The 21,895-nt window shown below is 46.2% G+C and overlaps 1 protein-coding gene across 1 annotated transcript; it reads left to right on the forward strand.

Moving 5' to 3' along the window:
* The first annotated feature begins 2,464 nt into the window (after window positions 1–2,464).
* Window positions 2,465–3,457, forward strand: LOC136610082 (olfactory receptor 5AR1-like). Its single transcript, XM_066589349.1, has one exon. It carries the CDS (start codon window positions 2,465–2,467, stop codon window positions 3,455–3,457), a length of 993 nt encoding a protein of 330 aa, XP_066445446.1.
* Window positions 3,458–21,895: the final 18,438 nt, after the last annotated feature.

Below are 21,895 nucleotides of genomic sequence, written 5' to 3' on the forward strand. Positions count from 1 at the left end.
GGGCAGCAGTTAATTTTTTGAATTTCGAGTTTAAGTTTATAGCTTCTGAGTTGCGAGATTTAAATCCCAATTTATAGGTCTCTGGAATTGATGCCACCCCACTGGCAGCAGGTTTGATAAAGAAGATTACACCGGAACTCAGGTTCTTGGTGGGAGCTTTACATTCAGAGATCTGTCTATTTTTGGTGATGGAAGGAGTATGTAATCAAGAGCTTGGCCAAGGGCCATATACGTCATTCTGAGTCCCCTGCTGGGGACGGTCTGTTCTTCGTGGAGAAGAAGGATGGCAGTCTCCGGCCTTGCATTGATTATCGAGCGTTATATATGATTACTGTAAAAAATCAATACTCGCTGCCATTGATCCCTGATTTACTCAGTCAGGTTGTGGGGGCTTGTTGGTTCTCCAAGCTCAATCTTAGGGGAGCCTACAACCTGATTAGAATTCATGAAGGGGATGAATGGAAGACCACATTTAATACCCCATTGTGACATTTTGAATGTTTAGTAATGCCGTTTGGATTATGCAATGCTCTGGAATTTTTCAAGGCTTCACGAACACCATTTTTCATGATATCTCTGGGGTCTTAATGGTGGTATATTTGGATGACATATTAATTTTCTCTCCAGATTGGGAATCTCATGTGAGTCATTTACCTGTTGTGCTTTCGCGCCTACGAGACAATAATTTGTTTTCCAAATTGGAGAAATGTCAGTTCGGGGGGTGCAGAAGGTGTCGTTTTTGGGCTATGTGATAACTCCTTCCGACATACAGATGGATTCCGATAAGGTTCGTGCCATAACTGAAATGTGCCAACTGACCAGTCATAAGGCGCTTCAGCGCTTTCTTGGTTTTACAAATTTTTATCGTAAGTTTACCAGGAACCTTTCTGTGGTTGCTAAACCGTTGACTGACTTAACCATGAAGGGCGCTGATTTGGTTAACTGGTCACCTGAGGTGATAGAGGCTTTTGTAAGTTTGAAAAAGGCATTCTTGTCAGCTCCTGTACTGGTACAACCCGATCTTAACTTGCCCTTTGTAGTGGAGGAAGATGCGTCCGAACATGGTGTGGGGGTGGTTTCCTTCTCAGTTGGTCAGTTGGTGTATCTTTCCTCCAAGAATTTGAGATTAAAGGTTCCCGCAATGAAATTAAGCTCACGTTTTGTGGGACCTTACCCTGTCACCAGAGTCATCAATCTGGTGGCTTTTGAGTTGGCGTCACCAGAGTCATGGAGAATTCATAATGTTTTTCATAAATCTTTGTTGAAGAAATACGTCTCTCCTGAGGGGAAGTACTGTTAGGTGAAGACTTGCAGTTGCCGGAGGGGGCACGCGGCGCGTTGGCAGTGTGCCCGGGACCATTGCGGGCCGTTGTGGTGTCGCCTGGGGGTTGCCTGGTCGGGTTGGCGTTCGGTCTGGGGTCAGGCGTGGGGTCCGCCGTGCTGCTGTGCGGGGCCTCTGCGGCCAGGCTCGGAGTTCCCATGTTAGGGGGCGCAGCTGGAGTCTATATGCATTACCGGCAAGCGTGTCACCAATTCCTGCCCCAACCTAGGCGGGGCTTTTGGTATTTAGCTCCACAGACACTGTCAGTCCCTGCCAGTCTTTGCTTGTTCTCCAGCTAACACCCACTCAGGCTTCTTTCCCAGTCTGCTGACCTGGTTTTGCTCTGACTTAGATTAAGTCTGTTCCTTGTTTGTTCTTGGTTAGTTACTTGGCGCTCCAGTCCTCTGTTATTTGTACATTTTGTCTCCATGGTTGGTTGGTCTCTCCTGTGCTTGTCCTGGGGCCTTCATCGGTGCAGAGTAGGGATCACCGCCCAGATGTCGCCCTGGGGTTTAGCCCATGGGGGCAAGTAGGTAGGGACAGGGAAGAGGGTTGGTTGTAGGGACTTCCAGTCTTCTGTTCCTAACTGACCCTGACAATGGATGTACCTGGGTGTGGAGGATGCATGGGAACACCTTTGGCCTGCGTGTGTCAATAGTTAAGTATGGTAGAGGTTCTGTTTCGGTCTGGTGATGTTTTACATGGCCTGGTCTCAGTTGTAGTGGCAAGAACCATGAACCTTGACATCCTCGGCAGTAATATGCTGCTGATAATGTGACAATACTCTGGGAAAGGAGAGCAATACTTCCAACATGACAAAGTGCCTTGTCACAAATGCAATGCTGTTTTACACTGGTTTGAGGATATGGATGTTCCATGATTTAACCGAGGTGAACCCCACTGAAGAGCTTTGGGATCAACTGCAATAGATTTCTAGTAGAGTCAACAAACAATTATTAATTATTCTTTATGGAATGATTAGAAATTATAAATCCTTATGGAATCATGCTGCTATCAGATTGTGCATCCCTAGGGGTCCAAAACAAATGCTTTATAAAGGTAGTGATTCTCAGCCAATATACAATTCTTTAATCTACATTGAAGTCTGTGCACAGCTGTTTTCTGGACCCAAGTATATTTCACATGGAAAAATTATGTTCACTTTTATATGAAATTGACACATGGAACTTTCGCAGTAACATGAATAACACACTTGTGACAGAATTTGTTCTCTCTGGTCTCTCCTCCAACCCAAGGCTTCAGCTGCCTCTCTTTCTGCTCTGCTTATTAGTCTACCTGGTGACTTTGCTGGGTAACCTTATGATTACTATGTTAATTGGAATAACTCCGGGCTTGCAAACACCAATGTACTTCTTCCTTATGAACTTATCATTTGTAGATGTTCTTTATTCATCATCAATTACACCCAACATCATGGTCAACATTCTCTCTGAAACTAAGACAATCTCCATCACTGCTTGTGCAATACAAATGTTCCTCTTCGTTGAACTGGCAAGCACAGAAGGCATGATGCTTGCTGCGATGGCCTATGACCGATATGTAGCTATATGTAAGCCACTGAATTATACAGTCATTATGAACAAAGTGACATGCATTACACTTGTTTGCTCAGTATATATAACAGGATGTGTTAATTCATTAATTCACACATGTGCTGCATTTAGTCTACCGTTCTGTAAGTCTAATCATATCAACCATTTCTATTGTGATATCAATCCCATCTTAAGACTTTCATGTAAAGATACATATCTTAATGAAGCATTATTATTTGTTGTTGCTGGTTCAATTGAAGTGGGCTCATTTTTCTGTATAGTGATATCATACATCTACATTTTATTCACCATATTCAGAATTGGGTCTTCTACAGGTAGAAGCAAGTCACTCTCTACTTGTATCTCCCACTTTACTTGTGTAGCCTTATTCTATTGCCCAGTTTTCTCCATGTACTTGCGACCAAATTCTTTGTATGCCGTAGATCAGGACTGGGTAGCGTCAGTGTTCTATACAGTAATAGTACCCATGTTAAATCCCATAATCTATAGTTTAAGAAATCAAGATGTCAAAAAAGCTCTGGTACAGTTTAATGTCAATATGATTCGCTGTATACGGATGTAAACCATATAACAATAACTTGCGTTACATAACATCAGCTGTGCTTTGCTACATCTGTATCCAACTGTAAGATTTGATAGCAAAAATAGTGCAACACACAGCAGTACTCTCACCACCAAAATTACAAAAATCATTTCCTCCGGCTTTCAAAAAATCAAACGTTTTATTTGTCTGTGACATAGCTACATGATAGCTTGTTCTTTGCGGATGAGTCATATTTTTTATTGGTACAATTTAAAAAAAAACATATGTATTGAAAAACGTTAAAAAAATTCTCAGTGGCCATATTGGAAAAAAATGCAATTGCGTCATTTTGGAGGGGTTGTTTTACGGACTTCACAGCCTTCACATGTTTTATTCTGTCAGTCAGTATGATAATGGCAATAACAAATTTATATAGTTTTTCCAATGCAGTACTGCTTAAAAAAATAAAATACCATTTTTAAGAAAAAATATCCTTAGTGTCGTCATCTTTTGACCCCTTACCTTTATTTTTTTTTGTTAATGAGGTTATGTGAGTGCTGAATTTTTTGTGGGCTAACCCATAGTTTTAATTGAAAGCATTTTTAGTGCTTTTAGTTTCCTGTTGAGATATTTTGGCCTGCTCTTCTTTGCAGAATTCTTTTAATGCAGCTACATTTAAGTCAGCTATATCAAAGGGTTTTTGAACATGAACTGCCCATTTAAGGATTCGCAACAACCTTAATAGGATTTAAGTCAGGACTTTGATTTAGCCACTTCAAAATCCTAATTTGGTTTGAACCTTTCAGAGGTGGACTTGCTTGTGCGCTTCTGTTCATTGTCCTGCTGCATAACCAAACTAGGCTGCAAAATGATGGGCCAACATTTGCCTTTAGGGTTTTCTGATAGAGAGCAGAATTCATGGCTCCATCAATTATGACAAGTTATCCAGGTCCTGCAGAAGCAATGTACTCCCAGACCATCACACCACCACAACAATGTTTGACTGTTGGTATGATGTTATTATTGTGGAATACTGTGTTAACGTTCCAGTGGATGTAATGGGACACATCTTTCATAAAGTTGCACCTTTATAATATCCAAAAAGTCTTTGGCATCATCTAGATGGTTTATTTTGGCAAATATGAGACAAGTCTTTGTGTCTTTTTGATCAGCAGTGCTTTACTCCTTGCACTTCTGCAATGGACACAATTTTCGTTTACTTCTTATTGTGAAATCTTGTGCATTTACCTTAACTGAGGGAAGTGATACCTGAAGTTCTTTAGATGTTAATCTGCATTCTTTTGTGATCTCTTGCATGAGTCATTGATGCGATCTTGGTGAAATTTTGGTAGGCTGGCCAATCCTTGGAATGTTCACCACTGTTCCAAGTTTTCTCCATTTGTGGATAATGGCTCTTAGTATGGTTTGCTGGTGTCTGAGAGCCTTAGCAATGGCTTTGTAACCCTTGGTAGATTTCAATTATTTGATTGACATCTGCATTTGAATCCCTTTAGATCATGCCATCATGTGCTGATTTTTGAGACCTTCTAGCCGGCCTCACATTGTCAGACAGGTTCTATTTATGTTTCAATATATATTTATTGAATGACAAACACAAATGCTATAACTAGAGATGAGCGAGCACCAAAATGCTCGGATGCTCGGTACTCGAGTCGAACTTTCTGTAATTCTCGAGAGCTCGTTTTGAGTAACGAACCCCATTAAAGTCAATGGGGGACTCGAGCATTTTTGTATAGGACCGATGATTTGTAAGACACCGGAAAACATCAGAAAGTCATGGAAACACCACAGAAATGGATAGGGAACGGCAGGGGCAGCATGCATGGCTGCATCTGAGGCTCCCAGGTCCCACTATTAAGCAAAAATGGGGGCAACAGCCTGGCGGTCACCCCCTAACTATTTACTTGGGACAGAGCCTCATTAGCAAAGCACATGCGCTGGCACATCTTAGCCAAGCACCACACTACCTGCAACCAAGAACAATCACTGTCTGTGGGTGACACCGCTGCCTCTTCTCCTGGGTTACGTGCTGGCATTGCTGTCCAACTCTCCACACGACCCTGCGTCCACAGCGCACACAAAATTTTCCCTGTGCAACGTTCAGCTGCCCTCATGCCACACGCTCGCTTCATAGCCATACCACCCTCATGTCGATTTATAAGTGCGTCTGCGATGATGAGGAACCAGAGACACACACTGTAGAGGGATGGCAGGGCCAGGCAGCGACCCTCTTTGAAAGTGTGGGCGATAGCCCACAATGCTGATGAGAATTGAGGATAAATTGACGTACGATCATCATTCCAATCCCGTGCCACCTCCGTCACAAAATTGTCAGGAGCCGCAAAAGGCGACTCAGGTGCCAGCACTTCTACACATCTCCACAATGCAGCAGCGCATACCAACACCAAAGATTGGTTTGAAGCAGGAGATGTCGCCAAAGTAGCCACCACAGGTATACAGTGACCCTGTGAAAGTCTCATGAAATCACTAAGGCTTCCTGTGAATGCTCCAATCCAGTATCTCGGATAACTGTGGTAATTTGTAGCATGAGAGATAATACATGCCGACCAATGCAGATCCCCAGACCCCAAGCAGGAGGAGGAGGTGGCATAATAAGCCAGAGAAACCATGACCGAGGTAGGACCCGTAAAACCTGGTGCAGTTGTATCCCCCCCCCCAAGACTTCAGCCTCTGCCCACACCCTCAGCAATCGTGGGCATAAAGCGGACTCGGATGCTAGTACAGCTGTGAGCGTCTCCTTAATTCAGTTACGCTTCTTTTGATTCCTGAAACTTTTCTGTTGCAAAAGTATAGGCGAACCCCTCAAACCTTTTAGTAGCAAGTGTATAGGTGGACCCCAGTAACATTTCTGTAGCAAGAGTATAGGCGGACCCCTGTAACATTTCTGTAGCAAGAGTATAGGCGAACCCCTCAAACCTTTCAGTAGCAAGAGTATAGGTGGACCCCAGTAACATTTCTGTTGCAAGAATATAGGCGTACCCCTCAAACCTTTCAGTAGCAAGAGTATAGGGCGACCCCTGTAACATTTCTGTAGCAAGAGTATAGGCGGACCCCTGAAACATTTCTGTAGCAAGAGTATAGGCAGACCCCTGTAACATTTCTGTAGCAAGAGTATAGGCGGACCCCTGTAACATTTCTGTAGCAAGAGTATAGGCGGACCCCTCAAACCTTTCAGTAGCAAGTGTATAGGTGGACCCCAGTAACATTTATGTAGCAAGAGTATAGGCGGACCCCAGTAACATTTCTGTAGCAAGAGTATAGGCGAACCCCTCAAACCTTTCAGTAGCAAGTGTATAGGCGGACCCCAGTAACATTTATGTAGCAAGAGTTTGAGCTAACCCCCTCAAACCTTTCAGTAGCAAGTGTATAGGCGAACCCCAGTAACATTGATGTAGCAAGAGTATAGGCGGACCCCTGTAACATTTCTGTAGCAGGAGTATAGGCGGACCCCTGTAACATTTCTGTAGCAAGAGTATAGGCGGACCCCTATGACATTTCTGTAGCAAGAGTATAGGCGGACCCCAGTAACATTTCTGTAGCAAGAGTATAGGCGGACTCCTGTAACATTTCTGTAGCAAGAGAATAGGCGAACCCCTGTAACATTTCTGTAGCAAGAGTGTAGGCGAACCCCTGAAACATTGGTGTACCAAGAGTATAGGCGAACAGCTGAAAAAATGTCGTTACCAAGAGTGTGGGCGAAGGCCGGAAAAATTAGTTAGATAACAGTATAGGCAAGGGCCCGAAAAATTGGTGTACCAAGAGTACAAGTAAACCCCTGAAAAATTGCTCAACCGTGAGGGCAGGTGAAACCCACAAAAAAAATTTTTTTTAATTCTTTATTTATGTATCACCGTCTTCATCTTAATCATACATTTGTGAATTATCTTTTGGAATAAACCGTTTACAGGATATTAGGCATAACAACATAACAGTGAAACCATTTTCTTATTTTCTTGTATCACAACTCAATTTAATTACGTTTAATTGGACATTCAGCTGTTCTAACTTTGTTTAGAAAAAAGAAGGGGGGGAAGGGCTAATACCCTCCCTTATACTATTGTGGGCCTATTGTCCTAGCTGTGTCCTATATATTCTTCTTTCTAACGGACGAGACACACTAGGGAAACGTACATAGATGCAGTCTGCTTGTAAGGCATAATGAAGGCAGGGGAAGAGGAGATGAAAAGGGAAGATGGTAGTTAGGGAGAGCGTGAGAGAGAAAGATTAAAAAAAGGGGGGGGGGGAACTCTAACACCCTATAGGAGGGGGAGAGTAAAAAAGCGATATTCCTCAAGCCTTATGGATTAATCAGGGATCTGAATTCCTTTGAGTCCCGGAACTGTATCCAGTGGTACCATGTTTTCTGGAACTTTTCATGTGTACCTTTCAGTGAAGCTGTAAGGTCCTCCATCTCCATAATCTGGTCAATTGTGTTCAGCCACATAATCACTGTGGGTGGGGCCGTTTGTCTCCAGAGTCTCGGGATGCATGACCTCGCCGCGCCCACCAGGAAGCATACCACAGATTTTTTGTATGTAGCTAAAAGGATATCACTGTGATGCAGTAGGAAGAAGGCTGGTGTTTTTGGCAGCGGGTAGTGCGTAAACTTGGAAGTAATCCGCCATACCTCCAACCAGAAATTGGTAAGCTCTGAGCACTCCCAGAAAATGTGCAGCAAGGTCCCTTGTTCTGCCCCACATCTCCAACACAGAAGGGAGACCGAGGGGAATATCTTGTGTAGTCTGGAGGGCACCCTGTACCATCTAGAGGTGACCTTGTATCCCGATTCCTGTACTTTACTTGATATAGAGGAATAGTGTGTGATAGTGAATATTTTCTCCCTTTCCTCCTGAGTCAGTGTCATCCTGAGATCTTCCTCCCATCTTTTTATGTATCCTAGCGACAGGTTTTCGTGTTGTGAATTGAGTATGTTATATACTCTGGACAGGGTATGTCTAGAGGGGCCTTCTCCGCTGCATATGATTTCGAATTGTGTTTTTGGTCGTGAAAATGTGCTGGGTCTGGGGAATGACAGGAGAAAATGCCTCAGTTGGATTGTTTGCCACAATGAGATTGGATTTGGTTCTGTTATTTCTCTTAGCATGTCTACTGATAGCCATTGGCCCTCTTGGAGGAAGTGTTCCGCTCGGAATCTGCCTCCTGAAGTCCAGTTACGGAAGGCTCTGTTCTCATTACCTGACGGAAACGCTGTGTTGCCCAGGATTGGAAACATGGGGGATGGCTTAGGGGAGATATCTGCGCTGGTGCTTATTTTGTTAATTATGTTAATTGTCGGGCCGATTGTAGGGTGTTTCATGTAATCCGCTGATGTTTGTCCTTGTGTCCACGGAAGGGCTGTCAGTGGCATTAGTACGAATGATTGTTCTATATCTACCCATAGCTTAAGGTCAGGGTGTCTGTGCCAGTCCACCGTTCGTACCAGATGTGCCGCTTGGTAATATCTCAGAAAGTTTGGTAGTCCCATACCTCCCTCTTTTTTTGGTTTGGACAGGATGTTCCTTGCTATACGGGAAGGTTTGCCTGCCCATATAAATTTAATCATGAGTGAGTGTAAGTGTTGAAAAATTGCCTCGGAACCTGAATGGGAAGGGCCTGGAACATATACAGCACTCTAGGAAGTATATTCATTTTCATAATGGCTCCGCTACCGAACCATGAGAAAGTACCTTTGGTCCAGGTGTTTATGTCCTGTCTGATCTTATTTAGAAGTGTAGGGAAGTTAGCTGAATATAGATTTTCGGTGTCTGGTGTGAGGTTAATGCCAAGGTAGTGAATGTGATCTCTTGCCCAAGAAAATGGAAAGGCGTCTTTAAATTCGTTTACTGTGGATTGAGGGATGGAGATATTGAGCTCCGCAGATTTGTGGTAGTTGATTCGGAAGTTAGATAAGGTGGAAAACATTTTTATTTCTGCTAGCAGATTCGGCAGGGTGATTCTTGGATTGGAGACCAAGAATAGTAAGTCATCTGCGTAAGCCGCGATCTTATGTTCCGTGTCTCCAAGTGGTATTCCTTGGATATTCGGGTTTAAGCAGATGTGTCTCAGTAGTGGCTCCAAGCATAATATAAAGATCAAAGGTGAGAGTGGGCAACCTTGCCTTGTACCATTTGTTATGGAGAAAGAGGTTGAGCGCTGGCCGTTTACTCTGAGGCAGTCGGGCACAAGTATAGGCCTGCCAGCCATTGTAGCATGTTGGGGCCTACTCCTATATGGGTCATAGTGAGAAGGTACACGTCCATAACAATGAAAGAATCTGTCTCAAAATGGATGCTAGATACAAAATGGAGCATTATAAGATGTGAATAGGCTTGTGTGTACTAGAACCAATAATTCAAAGCAGAAACAAGTTTAGGGCAGGAGGTACGATACAGTGTCTAATGATTTGTTTCTATTTTTCCGAGAAACCAAGTCTGGGTGCCTGATGTACAACTGTTATCAGAAGAAGCTCCCCCACACCTTGAGGTTTGGACAAGGAACTGACTGTACTGGCAAAACACTGTGACCGTCTAAATCACAAGGGTGGACCAGATTACGTCGGATAAACAGATATTTTGAAGGACATTTCATAGACTCTCATGCTATGCGGTTGCTGAACAATGCATGATTCATAATCTCTGCCTAATCCAATGAGTTGTTTGCTGTGACTAACAAGACATTCCTTTCCTGTATAGAAATCTATAAAAAGGTGAATAAACGCTCAGTACGTGCGCGCTCTCCTACAGAGAGAACCACCTGTTGCCTGCCGTGGTTCCTCTCTACGTATCTGAGCAAACTAATAACTGTCTCAGTGTCTAGTTCTTGGTTTCTGGGATGCATCCAGATACGGTTCTAATTTGGACCTCAAGACCTGAAAGGTTATGTGACCGGGCAGCGGTCCTTAACAATAGTGGTAAACAGGAAGTTCCATTCCACCCTGTCGAATGCTTTGTCCGCATCTGTGGACAGTAAGCAAACCGGCAGAAATTGTTTTTGTGTGGAGTGTATCAGGTTTATGGCCTTCGTCGTATTATCTCTAGCCTCTCTGAGTGGTACGAAGCTTGCTTGGTCTTTATAGATCGTAAGTTGTAGGAGAGGGGAGATCCTATCTGCTAAAATTTTTGAGAACAATTTCAGATCTACTATCAATAGAGAAATGCGGCGATAACTCTGACACTGAGCCGAGTCCTTTCCTTCCTTTGGGATTACCGCGATATGGGCTTTCAGTGTGTCTCTAGGCAATGTGTTTCTGGGCGTTATGGAATTGAAGGCCCGCGTAAAAGGGGGAGATAGTGTCCCCGCATATTCTTTGTAATATATGAGTGTTATCCCGTCGGGGCCTGGTGCCTTCCCTGTGTGGGATTTTGAGATAGCTTCCGCTAACTCGGTCTGAGTGATTGGGGCCTCTATTGCATCAATCGCTTCTTGTGGGTGCCTGCTTAGGTTTGATCTTTGAAGATAGTCTTTGATGGCCGCCCCCCATCGTTCTCTGTCTTGTTCTGATTGTGGTGGTGATAGATTATACAAGGCCTGATAATAATCTCGAAATGCTTCCGCTATCTGTTGAGGGGTATGTATAGACTGGCCATTTGGGGTGTTTATGTGTGGAACATAAGCTTTAGCTCTGGTTGAATGAAGCACCCGTGCTAGTGTGCAGCTTGGTTTGTTCCCAAATTCGTATAGATGGCGTCTACATTTCGTTAAGTTCGCCTTTGCTTGACCTAAACAGGCCGTGCGGACCTTTTCTCTAAGTAATTTCAGCTCTACCCCCTCCGGTCCGTCCTGGGCTGACTTATGGGCTGGTTGCAGGGTCTGTATTTAATCAAGTAACCCCCGGAGGTATTCTCCGCGTTCTTTTTTAATGCGGGATCCTAGGTTAATACATAAACCCCTGATGACACATTTATGTGCTTCCCATATTGTCAGTGGGTCTACGTCCGGGGTGTTGTTGTGTTTAAAATACTCATTTAGGGCTTTCTGAATTTCGTTTGAAGTTACCTGGTCATGGAGGAGGGATTAATTGAGTTGCCAATCCCATTCTTTTTTGTGTAGAGAGGGTAACGTTAACTCTAAGGTGATTAAAGCATGATCTGAGAAGGTAATGTTATCTATTTTTTGCTGTGGCCAAGGCGGGTAGGGATGAATGTTGGAGTAAGAAATAGTCAATTCTAGAATATGTATTATGAGGTGGAGAAAAGTAGGTATAATCCTTGGTAGTTGGGTTTAAGACCCTCCATACATCTACTAACTGATGATTATGAAGATTTTTCCTGATCCTACGGTGTGCAGAAAGTGATAGACTATCATTGCCTTTGGAAGTATCAACGTTTGGGTCTAGTGTTACATTGAAATCACCGCCAAGTATTAGGGTGCCCTCTTTGAATTCCTCCAAGTCCTCCAGGGTCCTTTCTAGAAAGGGCACCTGGTTGGAGTTGGGGAAGTAGACTGCTGCAAGTGTGACTGGTGTGTTGGCAAGCTTACCTTTTAGGAAAATATATCTACCTCCCGGGTCACTGTGAGTCTCCCCGTGTTCCCAAGGAATCAAGTTGGCGATAAGTATTGAGACACCTTTGGACTTGCTTTCTATGTTCGTACTGTGGTAGGTGCATGGGAACCTGGCGTTGGAGAATCTGGGATGGGCGTTCATGCGGAAATGGGTCTCCTGAACGAAGGCCACCTGTGCTCTTTTTTTTCAGAGGAGATGGAGGATGGAGGACCTTTTTTCAGGAATATTCAAGCCCTGCGCATTGATGGAGACAACTGTTAGGTTAGCAGATACAGTTGGCATAATGAGTGTGGTGTACAGTCCTTGTAAAGTAAATCGGGGGGAAAGAGAAAGGGGAGAGAGAGAGAAAAAGAAAGGAGAGAGAGAGAAAAGAAAAAAAAAGGGGGGGGGAAAGGGGGGGACCCCGATAGAAAAGAGAGGGGGTGAAAAAGGGAGGGGGTGGGTGAGAAAAGAGAACGCACTTACAGGGCAACAGGCACACTAGGGAGGGTAGACACGGGAAACAACGAACTTGGCTAATGTAGGTGTTAGCAACTATTGCTACAAACTATTAATCAGAGTGCCTGGTCCCCTATCAAGAGAGGGTGATACCAGGGCCCCTGATACCCTACTTGGGAAAACGTGGAAGTGCACTGGGTAGGTGAGTTCACCGCCGTACACCGGAAGAGCAGGGGAGCTATGTAAACCGAAGTATTTTAAATCTTCTTTCGGCAAGCCGTTATCTTCAAGGTCCTGCTATATTATTCCAGAGAACCATAAGCCACAACTGGAATGTTTATCATGGGTAGAGGACAGTCCTTTTGTTGAGAAGGAAGGGGCGGAGAAACTGAAAGAAGCTGAGAACCAGGGAGATAGATAAGGAAAAACACTTCTGCTCGTCTTCTTGTTTGCCAAACAGGGAGAGAGATTTGGATGGTAAGGAGTTAACACCAGATTCAGGAATCGTGGATCATCTAGGGGGATTGAGGAGCAGACCGTTGTGCTCTCGAAGAGTTCCACGTATGTCACATGTTAGCGAGAGTAACGTCCATCGGACCCATCCAGTCCGGAACGTGGACCGTGGGGATGCCCAAAAATGAGAACACCCCCTCCAGGTCCTCTGGTGTTCTGACCGTAAAAAGACGTCCCCTTTTACGCAGAATTAGGTGAAATGGGTGTCCCCATTTATAGGTTTCTTCGGCTCTACGTGCTGGGTCCAGCAGTGGGCAGATCAGCCTTTGACTATTGAGGGTTAGTCTAGAGACATCGGGTAGTATTGTAATGTTCATGCCTTTAAAGTTAACTGAGCCTTGCTCCCACGCCAGTCTCTGAATGTCTTCTTTTTGTCTATAGAAGTGGACGCTGCATATGATATCCCTCGGAAAGTTTTGATTTCGTGTCCGCCCGCCTAGCACACGGTGGACTCTGTCCAGTTCTATTATCCTGTCCTCTGGGCATTGTAGCAGCTTGTTAAAAATAGCTGTCACATAATCATGTAAAGCCTTCGGTGGGACATCTTCTGAGATCCCCCTCAGTTTGAGGTTGTTGTGACGCCCTCTGTTTTCAATTTCATCTAAATGAAGGGTCAGGTCTTGGAGCTGTTTCTGCTGTTTCTCTACTAGTAAGGTTAATTGTTGAAAGTCCGTAGATGGGGTGTCGGCACTTTCCTCTAGAGCTGTGACTCTTTCAGTCAGGGATTGTACTGAATGGCTAACTGCAGCAATGTCTTTCTCGTGATTCTCCTCTATACGCCGGATTTGCATTTCAAAGTCCCTCTTGGTAGGTAATGCACAGACCATGAGCCTGAGTGCGTGGAGGGTTTGGGAATCATCTAACAGTGGTTCCAAGGGGTCTGCCGCAAACCCTGTGTCTGGCGTCGGAGTAGTTCTGAGGCCTGGTGTCTGTGTGGCGTTTCCCGCCTTTTCCCCAGATGCAACCACAGGGTGGGGGATGGGAATATGAGTCTCTCCGGGGGGTTCATAGTTGTGGGCCTTGGGGTCCTCTTGTTCCCTTGTGTGGGGTACTGTGTGGGCTTCCCAGCCTGTCTTCCCCTGGGGACTTCGGTTTCTCCCCAGGGCTGCTTCAGCTTCTTGCTTGGCCATGGTGCCATACCCTGAGTCCCCCCTTTCTTTGGTACCAGGGGGCTGGGTGGGAGTAAAAGTGTTTCTGAGGGGCTCAGGGTTATGGGTTGAGAGGTCCCCCTGTCTCCCGTCTGGTGCTGCTGGCAGTTCACTGGCAAAGCTGCACGATGTATGCCCGGCTGTAGTAAGGGCTGGGGGGGGCTATGGAGGCAGGTGAGCCTTGTGATGTGCTCATATTTCCTACCTTGTCCCCCTTGTTAGGCCGGTATGGCTGCAATCTTGATTCCCGGCGGGGAAGCGGAGCGCCCGCACCTCCGGCAGGTTGCAGCGCCGGCTCCACGTGGCTGCCCGGCGCCATGTTGGGGAGCTGTTTCTCAGCCTCTGCAGTGCTCTGGGAGTGCAGGAACCTGCTGATCGGGGTCCTGTTTGCCGGCAGCAGGTCTCCTCTCTTCCTGCCCACCTTCACTATCTTCTCTCTGAGTCAGGGTATGCTGTGTCCCCGGTTTCTGAATGTTGGCGGCAGCGGAGCTCTGGTCTGTGCGTCCTCACTCCTACATGCCTAGCCATGCCCCCCCCCCATAAACATTTTTTAAAGATACAGCTTGGTGTTGCTTAATTTGTAACAGAGCCTGGAGGCAGCCCCCCGAAAAAAATGGTTTCAGTTAGTTTAAAAACTTTTGAAACTTTTAAAAAGTTTTAAACAGAGCCTTTTGGGCCGCAGACAAATTGGCAGTTCAGCATGATGACATGCTGTTTTAGGAGGAGGAGTAAGAGGAGGAGGAGTAATAATATCCGAGAGTGATCGAGGAAGGTAATTCCCCCTTTTTTGTGGTGATAGAGGATGCATTTTGCTACTGTTGCAGCAAAAAAGAATCATTAGGTTCTGCTGCTTTTCGCCGGTGGAGAAGAGAAGTCTGGGGAAATCCAGCCTTTCTTCATCTTTCTGAGTGTAAACATGTCGGCGCTAGCAGTTGACAGGCGGATACGCTTATCTGTGATGATTCCCCCAGCTGCTCTAAACACCCTTTCTGACAAGATGCTAGCGGCAGGGCAGGCCAGCACCTCCAGGGCATACAGCGCAAGTTCGGGCCACGTGTCTAGCTTTGACACCCGATAGTTGTATGGCAGAGGCATTATGGAGGTCGGTGGTATGATCAGCTACGTACTCCCTCACCATCCTTTTACAGTGCTCCCTCCGACTCAGCCTTGACTGGGGAGTGATGACATAGTCTTGCTGGGGAGCCATAAAGCTGGCAAAGCCCTTGGAGAGTGTTCCCCTGCCTGCGCTGGACATGCTGCCTGATCCCCGCACCTCCCCTGCTACTTGGCCCTCTAAACTGCATCTTCTGCCACTAGTGCTGTCAGATGGGAACTTTAGCACCACTTTTTCCACCAGGGCCCTGTGGTATTGCATCACACTCGTACCCCTTTCTCTTTGGGAATGAAAGTAAAAAGGTTCTTTTTATACGTGGGTCGAGAAGGGTGTACACCCAGTAATCCGTGTTGGCCAGAATGCATCTAACGTGAGGGTCAGGGGAAAGCCAGCCTAACATGAAGTCAGCCATGTGTGCCAGGGTCACAGTGCGTAACACATCGCTGTCCTCACTAGGAAGATGACTTTCAGGATCCTCCTCTTTCTCAGCCCATACACGCTGAAAAGATGAGAGGCAAGCAGCATGGGCACCCTCTGCAGTGTGCCCAGCAGTCTCTTTTCCCTCCTTCTCCTCCAAAACATGCTGAGATATAGACATGAGGGTGGTCTGGCTATCAAGTGACATACTGTCATCCCCCATCTCCTGTTCCAACCGCAAAGCGTCGGCCTTTATGCTTAGCAGCGAAGTTCTCAGCAGGCAAAGCAGCGGGATGGTAATGCTAATGATGGCCGCATCGCCGCTCACCATTTGGGTAGACTCCTTAAAGTTTCTGAGGACCTGGCAGATGTCTGCTATCCATGCCCACTCCTCAGTAAAGAATTGGGGAGGCTGACTACCACTCCGCCGCCCATGTTGCAGCTGGTATTCCACTATTGCTCTACGCTGCTGGTACAGCCTGGCCATGTGCAGCGTAGAATTCCAGCATGTGGACACGTCGCACAGCAGTTGGTGCTCTGGCAGCTGAAACCGACGTTGCAGGGTCCTCAGGGTGGCAGTGTCCGTGGTGGACTTGCTGAAATGTGCGCAGACGCGGCGTACCTTGCCAAGCAGGTCAGACAAGTGGGGGTAGTTTTCCAGAAACCATCGAACCACCAGATTGAAGATGTGGGCCAGGCATGGCATGTGTGTGAGGCTGCCGAGCTGCCGAGCCGCCACCAGCTTACGACCATGTCTAGTTGGCGCCTCAGCGGCGAAAGCCAGAGGTCGGGGGCCGTGTGCCTCTTGTCACCTAAGTTGATTAGTTTGAGCATGGCTTGCTGACGCCTGCCCACCGCTGTGCTGCCGTGCCGCGCGCTACCGACTGCTGGCGACGTGCTCACACTCCTTAATTGAAAGGTGGCAGTGGTGGAGGAGGAGGAGGGAAGGGGGATTTGGAGGAGGTGGCATAAAATGGCGCAGATACCAGCACCAAAGTAGGACCCGCTATTCTGGGTGTGGGTAGGACGTGAACGGTCCCAGCCTCTGACTCGGTCCCAGCCTCCACCAAGTTCACCCAATGTGCCATCAGGGAGAAATAGTGTCTCTGTCCGCCAGTACTTGTGAACGTAGAAATAGGAAAGTTCCGTAGCACACCTAACACATGCACTTCAGTGCAGAGGTTCCAGTCTGTATATGCCAAGCCACCTGTGGGGTCATGAACCAAACCCCAAATAAATGCAATGGTATCCAAGGAGGCGGCAGCATCAACGGTGTAGAGATTATAAAAAAAGGGTTTTATTGCTCCATAAAATGGTGACGTTTCGACTTAATCTAAGTCTTTTTCAAGGCTTGAAAAAGACTTAGATTAAGTCGAAACGTCGCCATTTTATGGAGCAATAAAACCCCCTTTTTTTATAATCTCTACACCGTTGATGCTGCCGCCTCCTTGGATACCAGTACTTGTGAACGTGTCCGGGGTTAAGTTGACCTTCTCAGTAACCGCGTTGGTGAGGGCACGATTAATGTTGCAGGAGACGTGCTGGTGTAGAGCGGGGACACACATCGGGAAAAATAGTGGCGACTGGGGACCGAGTATCGCGGGACTGCCACCGCCATCATGTTTTTGAAAGCCTCCATTTCCACAAGCCTGTACGGCAGCATCTCCAGGCTGATTAATTTGGCAATGTGCACATTTAAAGCTTGTGTATGCAGGTGGGTGGCAGCGTATTTCCTTCCGCTTTTGCTCCAACGCTTGTGTTAGCGACAGCTGAACGCTGCGCTGAGAGACATTGCTGGATGGAGTGGAGGACCGTGGAGGTGAGGTTGTGGGTGCAGGCCGGGGGGTGCTTGTGCCTGCACCCTGGGAGGGGGATTGGATCTGTGTGGCAGGTTGTGGCACAAGGGAAGAGGTAGTGGTGTGACCTGGAGGTGGTGAATGTCCTTCGTCCCACCTTGTGAGGTGCTTGGCCATCATATGCCGCATGCTGGTGGTGGTGAGGCTGGTAGTGGTGGCTTCCCAGCTAATCTTCGTGCGACACAGGTTGCACACCACAGTTCGTCGGTCGTCCGTGCTCTCACTAAAAAACATCCACACCTTTGAACACCTAGCCCTCTGCACGGAGGCTTGCCGCAAGGGGGTGCTTTGGGAAACAGTTGGGGGATTCTTCACTCTGGCCCTGCCTCTACCCCTGGCCACTCCACTGCCTCTTCCAACCTGTCTTGCTGCTGCATTTGCCTCCCCTTCTGAAGCCCTGTCCTCAGTAGGCTTAGCAAGCAGGGGGGGTCAGTCACCTCATCGTCCAGCTGCTCTTCCTCCGAATCCTCTGTGCGCTCTTCCCTCAGACTTACTGCCCTTACTACTACCTCACTGACAGACAACTGTGTCTCCTCATCCTCATCCACAAAAAGCTCTTGAGACAGTTGCCGGAATTCCCCAGCCTCATCACCTGGACTCCGGGAACTTTCCAAAGGTTGGGCATCGGTCTAGACAAACTCTTCAGGTGAGAGAGGAACTGTTATTTCCCACTCAGGACAGGGACCCGAGAACAGTTCCTGGAAGGCTGCCTGCTCAGAATATGTCATTTTCATGGAGTGAGGAGGCTGGGAGGAAGGAGGAGCAGCCAGAGGATTCAGAGTTGCAGTCCTTAGGCCGGGAGTAGTGGACTGTGTAGAAGACTGGGTGGTCGATACATTGCTGGACGCATTTTCTGCCATCCACGACAAGACCTGCTCGCACTGCTCTGTTTGTAATAAGGGTCTACCACGTGGACCCGCAAATTGTGAATCTGGGGAGCCCAGAAACGTGGCTCTCTCCTAATCCCTCAGCAGCCGGCTGTGATTCACCCCGCCCAGGAACTTGGCCTGTGCCCACACCCTCACTTGGACGTCCGCGTCCGCATCCTCGACCCTTACCCCTACTCCTCATCATGGCAGATTAAGCATAGAGCAGGGCCCAAATAAATTACCCCACTGTACAGTGCTGACAACTGTGGCTTAATTCACCGCACAGAGACTTGTAGATAGCGGAGGCTCTATGCTGTGACTTGAAAAAATTAACCCTCTGTCTTGCGCTGATACCTAGGGGTCATTTACCGCTCACAGAGACTTGAAGATAAAAGAGGCTGTATGGAGTGGGAGAACACGCTAAAGCCAATGGATAGTGCTGGTAACTGCATCTATTTCAATTCCCCCCCAAAGAAAGAGTATTGTGGGACGCTCTGCACAGTGGCAGAACTGAAATACTTTGCAGTGGCCTAGAAAATATTAGAGTACTGTTTCACGGTAAGACCTCGGTCTAATGCACTGCAGACTGAGAACGGTATAACTGAAATGGTTTGCAGTGGCCCAGGAAATATTAGAGTACTGTTTCGTGGTGAGACCTCGGTCTAATGCACTGCAGACTGAGAACGGTATAACTGTAATGCTCTGCACAGGCCTAGATGCGTTAAAAAAAAGAAGGGTGCACTACTGCTCCCAGCCAGCCACAACTATAATGTACACGGTGAGGAGTAGCCCTTAGAAGGACCGTTGGGGTTCTTGTAGAGAGGATCCCGACTGTAAAACTTTCCCTGTCTCAGCAGCTCTGTCCCTAAACTCTGCCTTATGCACTGCAGCCTGAGAATGCTATAGCTGTAATGCTCTGCAGAGAGATAGATGCTTTAAAAAATAAATTGGTGCACTACTGCTCCCAGCCAGCCACAACTGTAATGCACACGATGAGGAATAGCCCTAAGAAGGACGCTCTGCACAGGGGCAGAAAGCTATACAGCCAGTGGATTGTGCTGATAACTGCGGCTACTTCACCCAACACATAAAATGGTATCTGTGAAATGCTGTTCTGCAGTGGGCCAGGAAATATTTGCGTACTAATTAGCGATAGAAGTGAGCCCTCTGCCTAAGGCACTGCACACATAGGACGATATAGCTGCAATGATCTGCAGTTTCCCAGGAAATATTAGAGTACTGTTTAGCGGTGAGACCTCTGCCTAATGCACTGCACACATAGAACGGTATAATTGAAATGGTTTGCAGTGTCCCAGGAAATATTAGAGTACTGTTTTGTGGTGAGACCTATTGCTAATGCACTGCGGACTGAGAATGCTATAGCTGTAATGCTCTGCAGAGGAATAGATGCTTTAAAAAAAAATTTTTTTTTAAATGGTGCACTACTGCTCCCAGCCAGCCACAACTGTAATGCACACGATAAGGAGTACCCCTAAGAAGGACTGTGGGGGTTCTTGAAGGTAGGATCCTACGCTAACACTATCCCTGCATAAGCATCAGCACTTTCCATAGCCACTGCCAGCATGCGTCTGAGGCGAGCCGCGGGCGGGACCAGTTTAAGTACTCGGCGGTCACCTGATCGGCCCAGCCATTCACTGTTGTTGACGGGCAGAGGGTTGGCACGTCACAGCAGGAAGTGGTAATGCCTTCCCTACATGTTTATTGGCTAGAAAATGGCGCTAAACATGCGGGGAAGGGAAATGCAATTGACTTGGGTACCGAGCAGCTCGAGTAGCCTAATACTTGAAGGAGCATCAAGCTCGGACGAGTGTGCTCGCTCATCTCTAGCTATAACCTTTTATCATATAATGAGGAAATATGTGTTGAAGTATAATACAATATTATGAACAGTAATGAATTTAAAGACATCACTTATACAGACTTACAATTATGCAAAATTTGCACTGTAGGCTTGCAATATAACAAAAAGTTTAAACTAAATTGCTCAATTCTTAGGCCGGGCTTACACAAGCATGTTGGTACAGTGTATTCCGCGCATGGGTCTTGTGCGCATAATACACCAATCTACCATATGCTGCCATGCTGACACGAATTGCGCGAAATACCCACGCAAGAAAGATTTCAGCATGTTCTATCTTGGTGTGTATTATGTGTTCACACATGCCCAGTTAGTATATGGCCAAGGGCAGTACGCAATGTCATTGTGTACTGGCTGTATGCAGTGTGCGTGTATCTCGCAGCCTGCAAGGTGCCAGATACACTCGTGTGAGCCCAGCCTTAAAGTGGTTGTTTCATAAAAAATATTGTTAATAGTTAAATACAAGCCATGGTTGTAAATATTTTTATATTTACACTTATTAAAAAGAAGTAAAGATAAATATATTCCAGGAATTATGCTAAAATAGCACTACCTGTTGTTTCTATGGGGTGCAGTTCATCTCAGCAAATGATCCAAAGTGGACACACCTACTCAGTCTGAGCAGGTAGAACAATTACCAAGCTGGATACAGAATAGAAACAGCAGGTGGCGCTATTCTAACATTGGTCCAGGAATCTCTGGTGAGAGAAGCCTTGGGGAACAGTTAAAAAATCTTTTTTTCACCAGTTTTTGGCAGAAAAAAATTCACAATTCTTTCTGCAAGAAGGTATTTGCGCACATATTTGTAACTTTTTTTCCTGTTGTACTGTTCCGCCACTTTTCTAAAAACAGATCTATGTATAACTTATGCCAGAAACTAGTGTAAATTATACCAGAAATATAAGCTAGTTCCGACCTGGTGTACATTTCTCTGTAGGCACAGGGAGGTGCCAGGGATGCACCTAATACATGAAGAGACATGTGCCCCTACATGTATTAGGTGCAGTGTGCGCCAGGGGAAATTATACTAAGATCAGCATTAGAGATGCTGCGCTAAATTTCCCCATTTCTTGTTTTCAAAAACTTTATCAAGATACTCATCTTGTTACAGACTATATTGCCCCCCAAAATTTCCCTTGTAGGGGGTGTATAAATGATGCCAGATTCTTAACAGAACATATGACATCCACATAGGGTGTTAAACACTATTGTTTTCCTCCTACCCCTCCCCCCCGTTCCCCCCTTCCCTTAACAAAAAACAGAAAAACAATATCGAGTGTGACTGGAAAAGCAATGGCTGACAGGTGCTGCAACGCATTTCGGCGCACATAGGCCGTTTTTTCAAGCTTGTTTTTTTGTTTGCGTGGCTGTTTTTCTCTAATATAACCAATAAATCATATTGAAAAGAAGAAAAAAAAAACTTCATCTGTGCTTGGTGTGGACCCATTTTGAATTTACCTGCTGAGGGCAAAGTCAGAGGAGCGTTTTTTTTTTGCGCATGCCTATGAGCGCAAAAAAAAAAGTGCGTCTGATAAAACTATTGGTTCCCTATGTAGTGTTCAGATGTCTGTCTTTTCCCGAAAGCAAAATATTCGCACCTGCAAAAGATAGGACATCCGTGCAGCGACAAGGTACGTGCTTCTCGTAAAATATCCCTGTGGGGAGTTCCTCATCACTGAACACTGTGACAGCTGTGAC

The sequence above is a fragment of the Eleutherodactylus coqui genome, chromosome 2 (genome assembly GCF_035609145.1).
Source record: "Eleutherodactylus coqui strain aEleCoq1 chromosome 2, aEleCoq1.hap1, whole genome shotgun sequence".
In the NCBI taxonomy this organism is placed as follows: domain Eukaryota; kingdom Metazoa; phylum Chordata; class Amphibia; order Anura; family Eleutherodactylidae; genus Eleutherodactylus; species Eleutherodactylus coqui.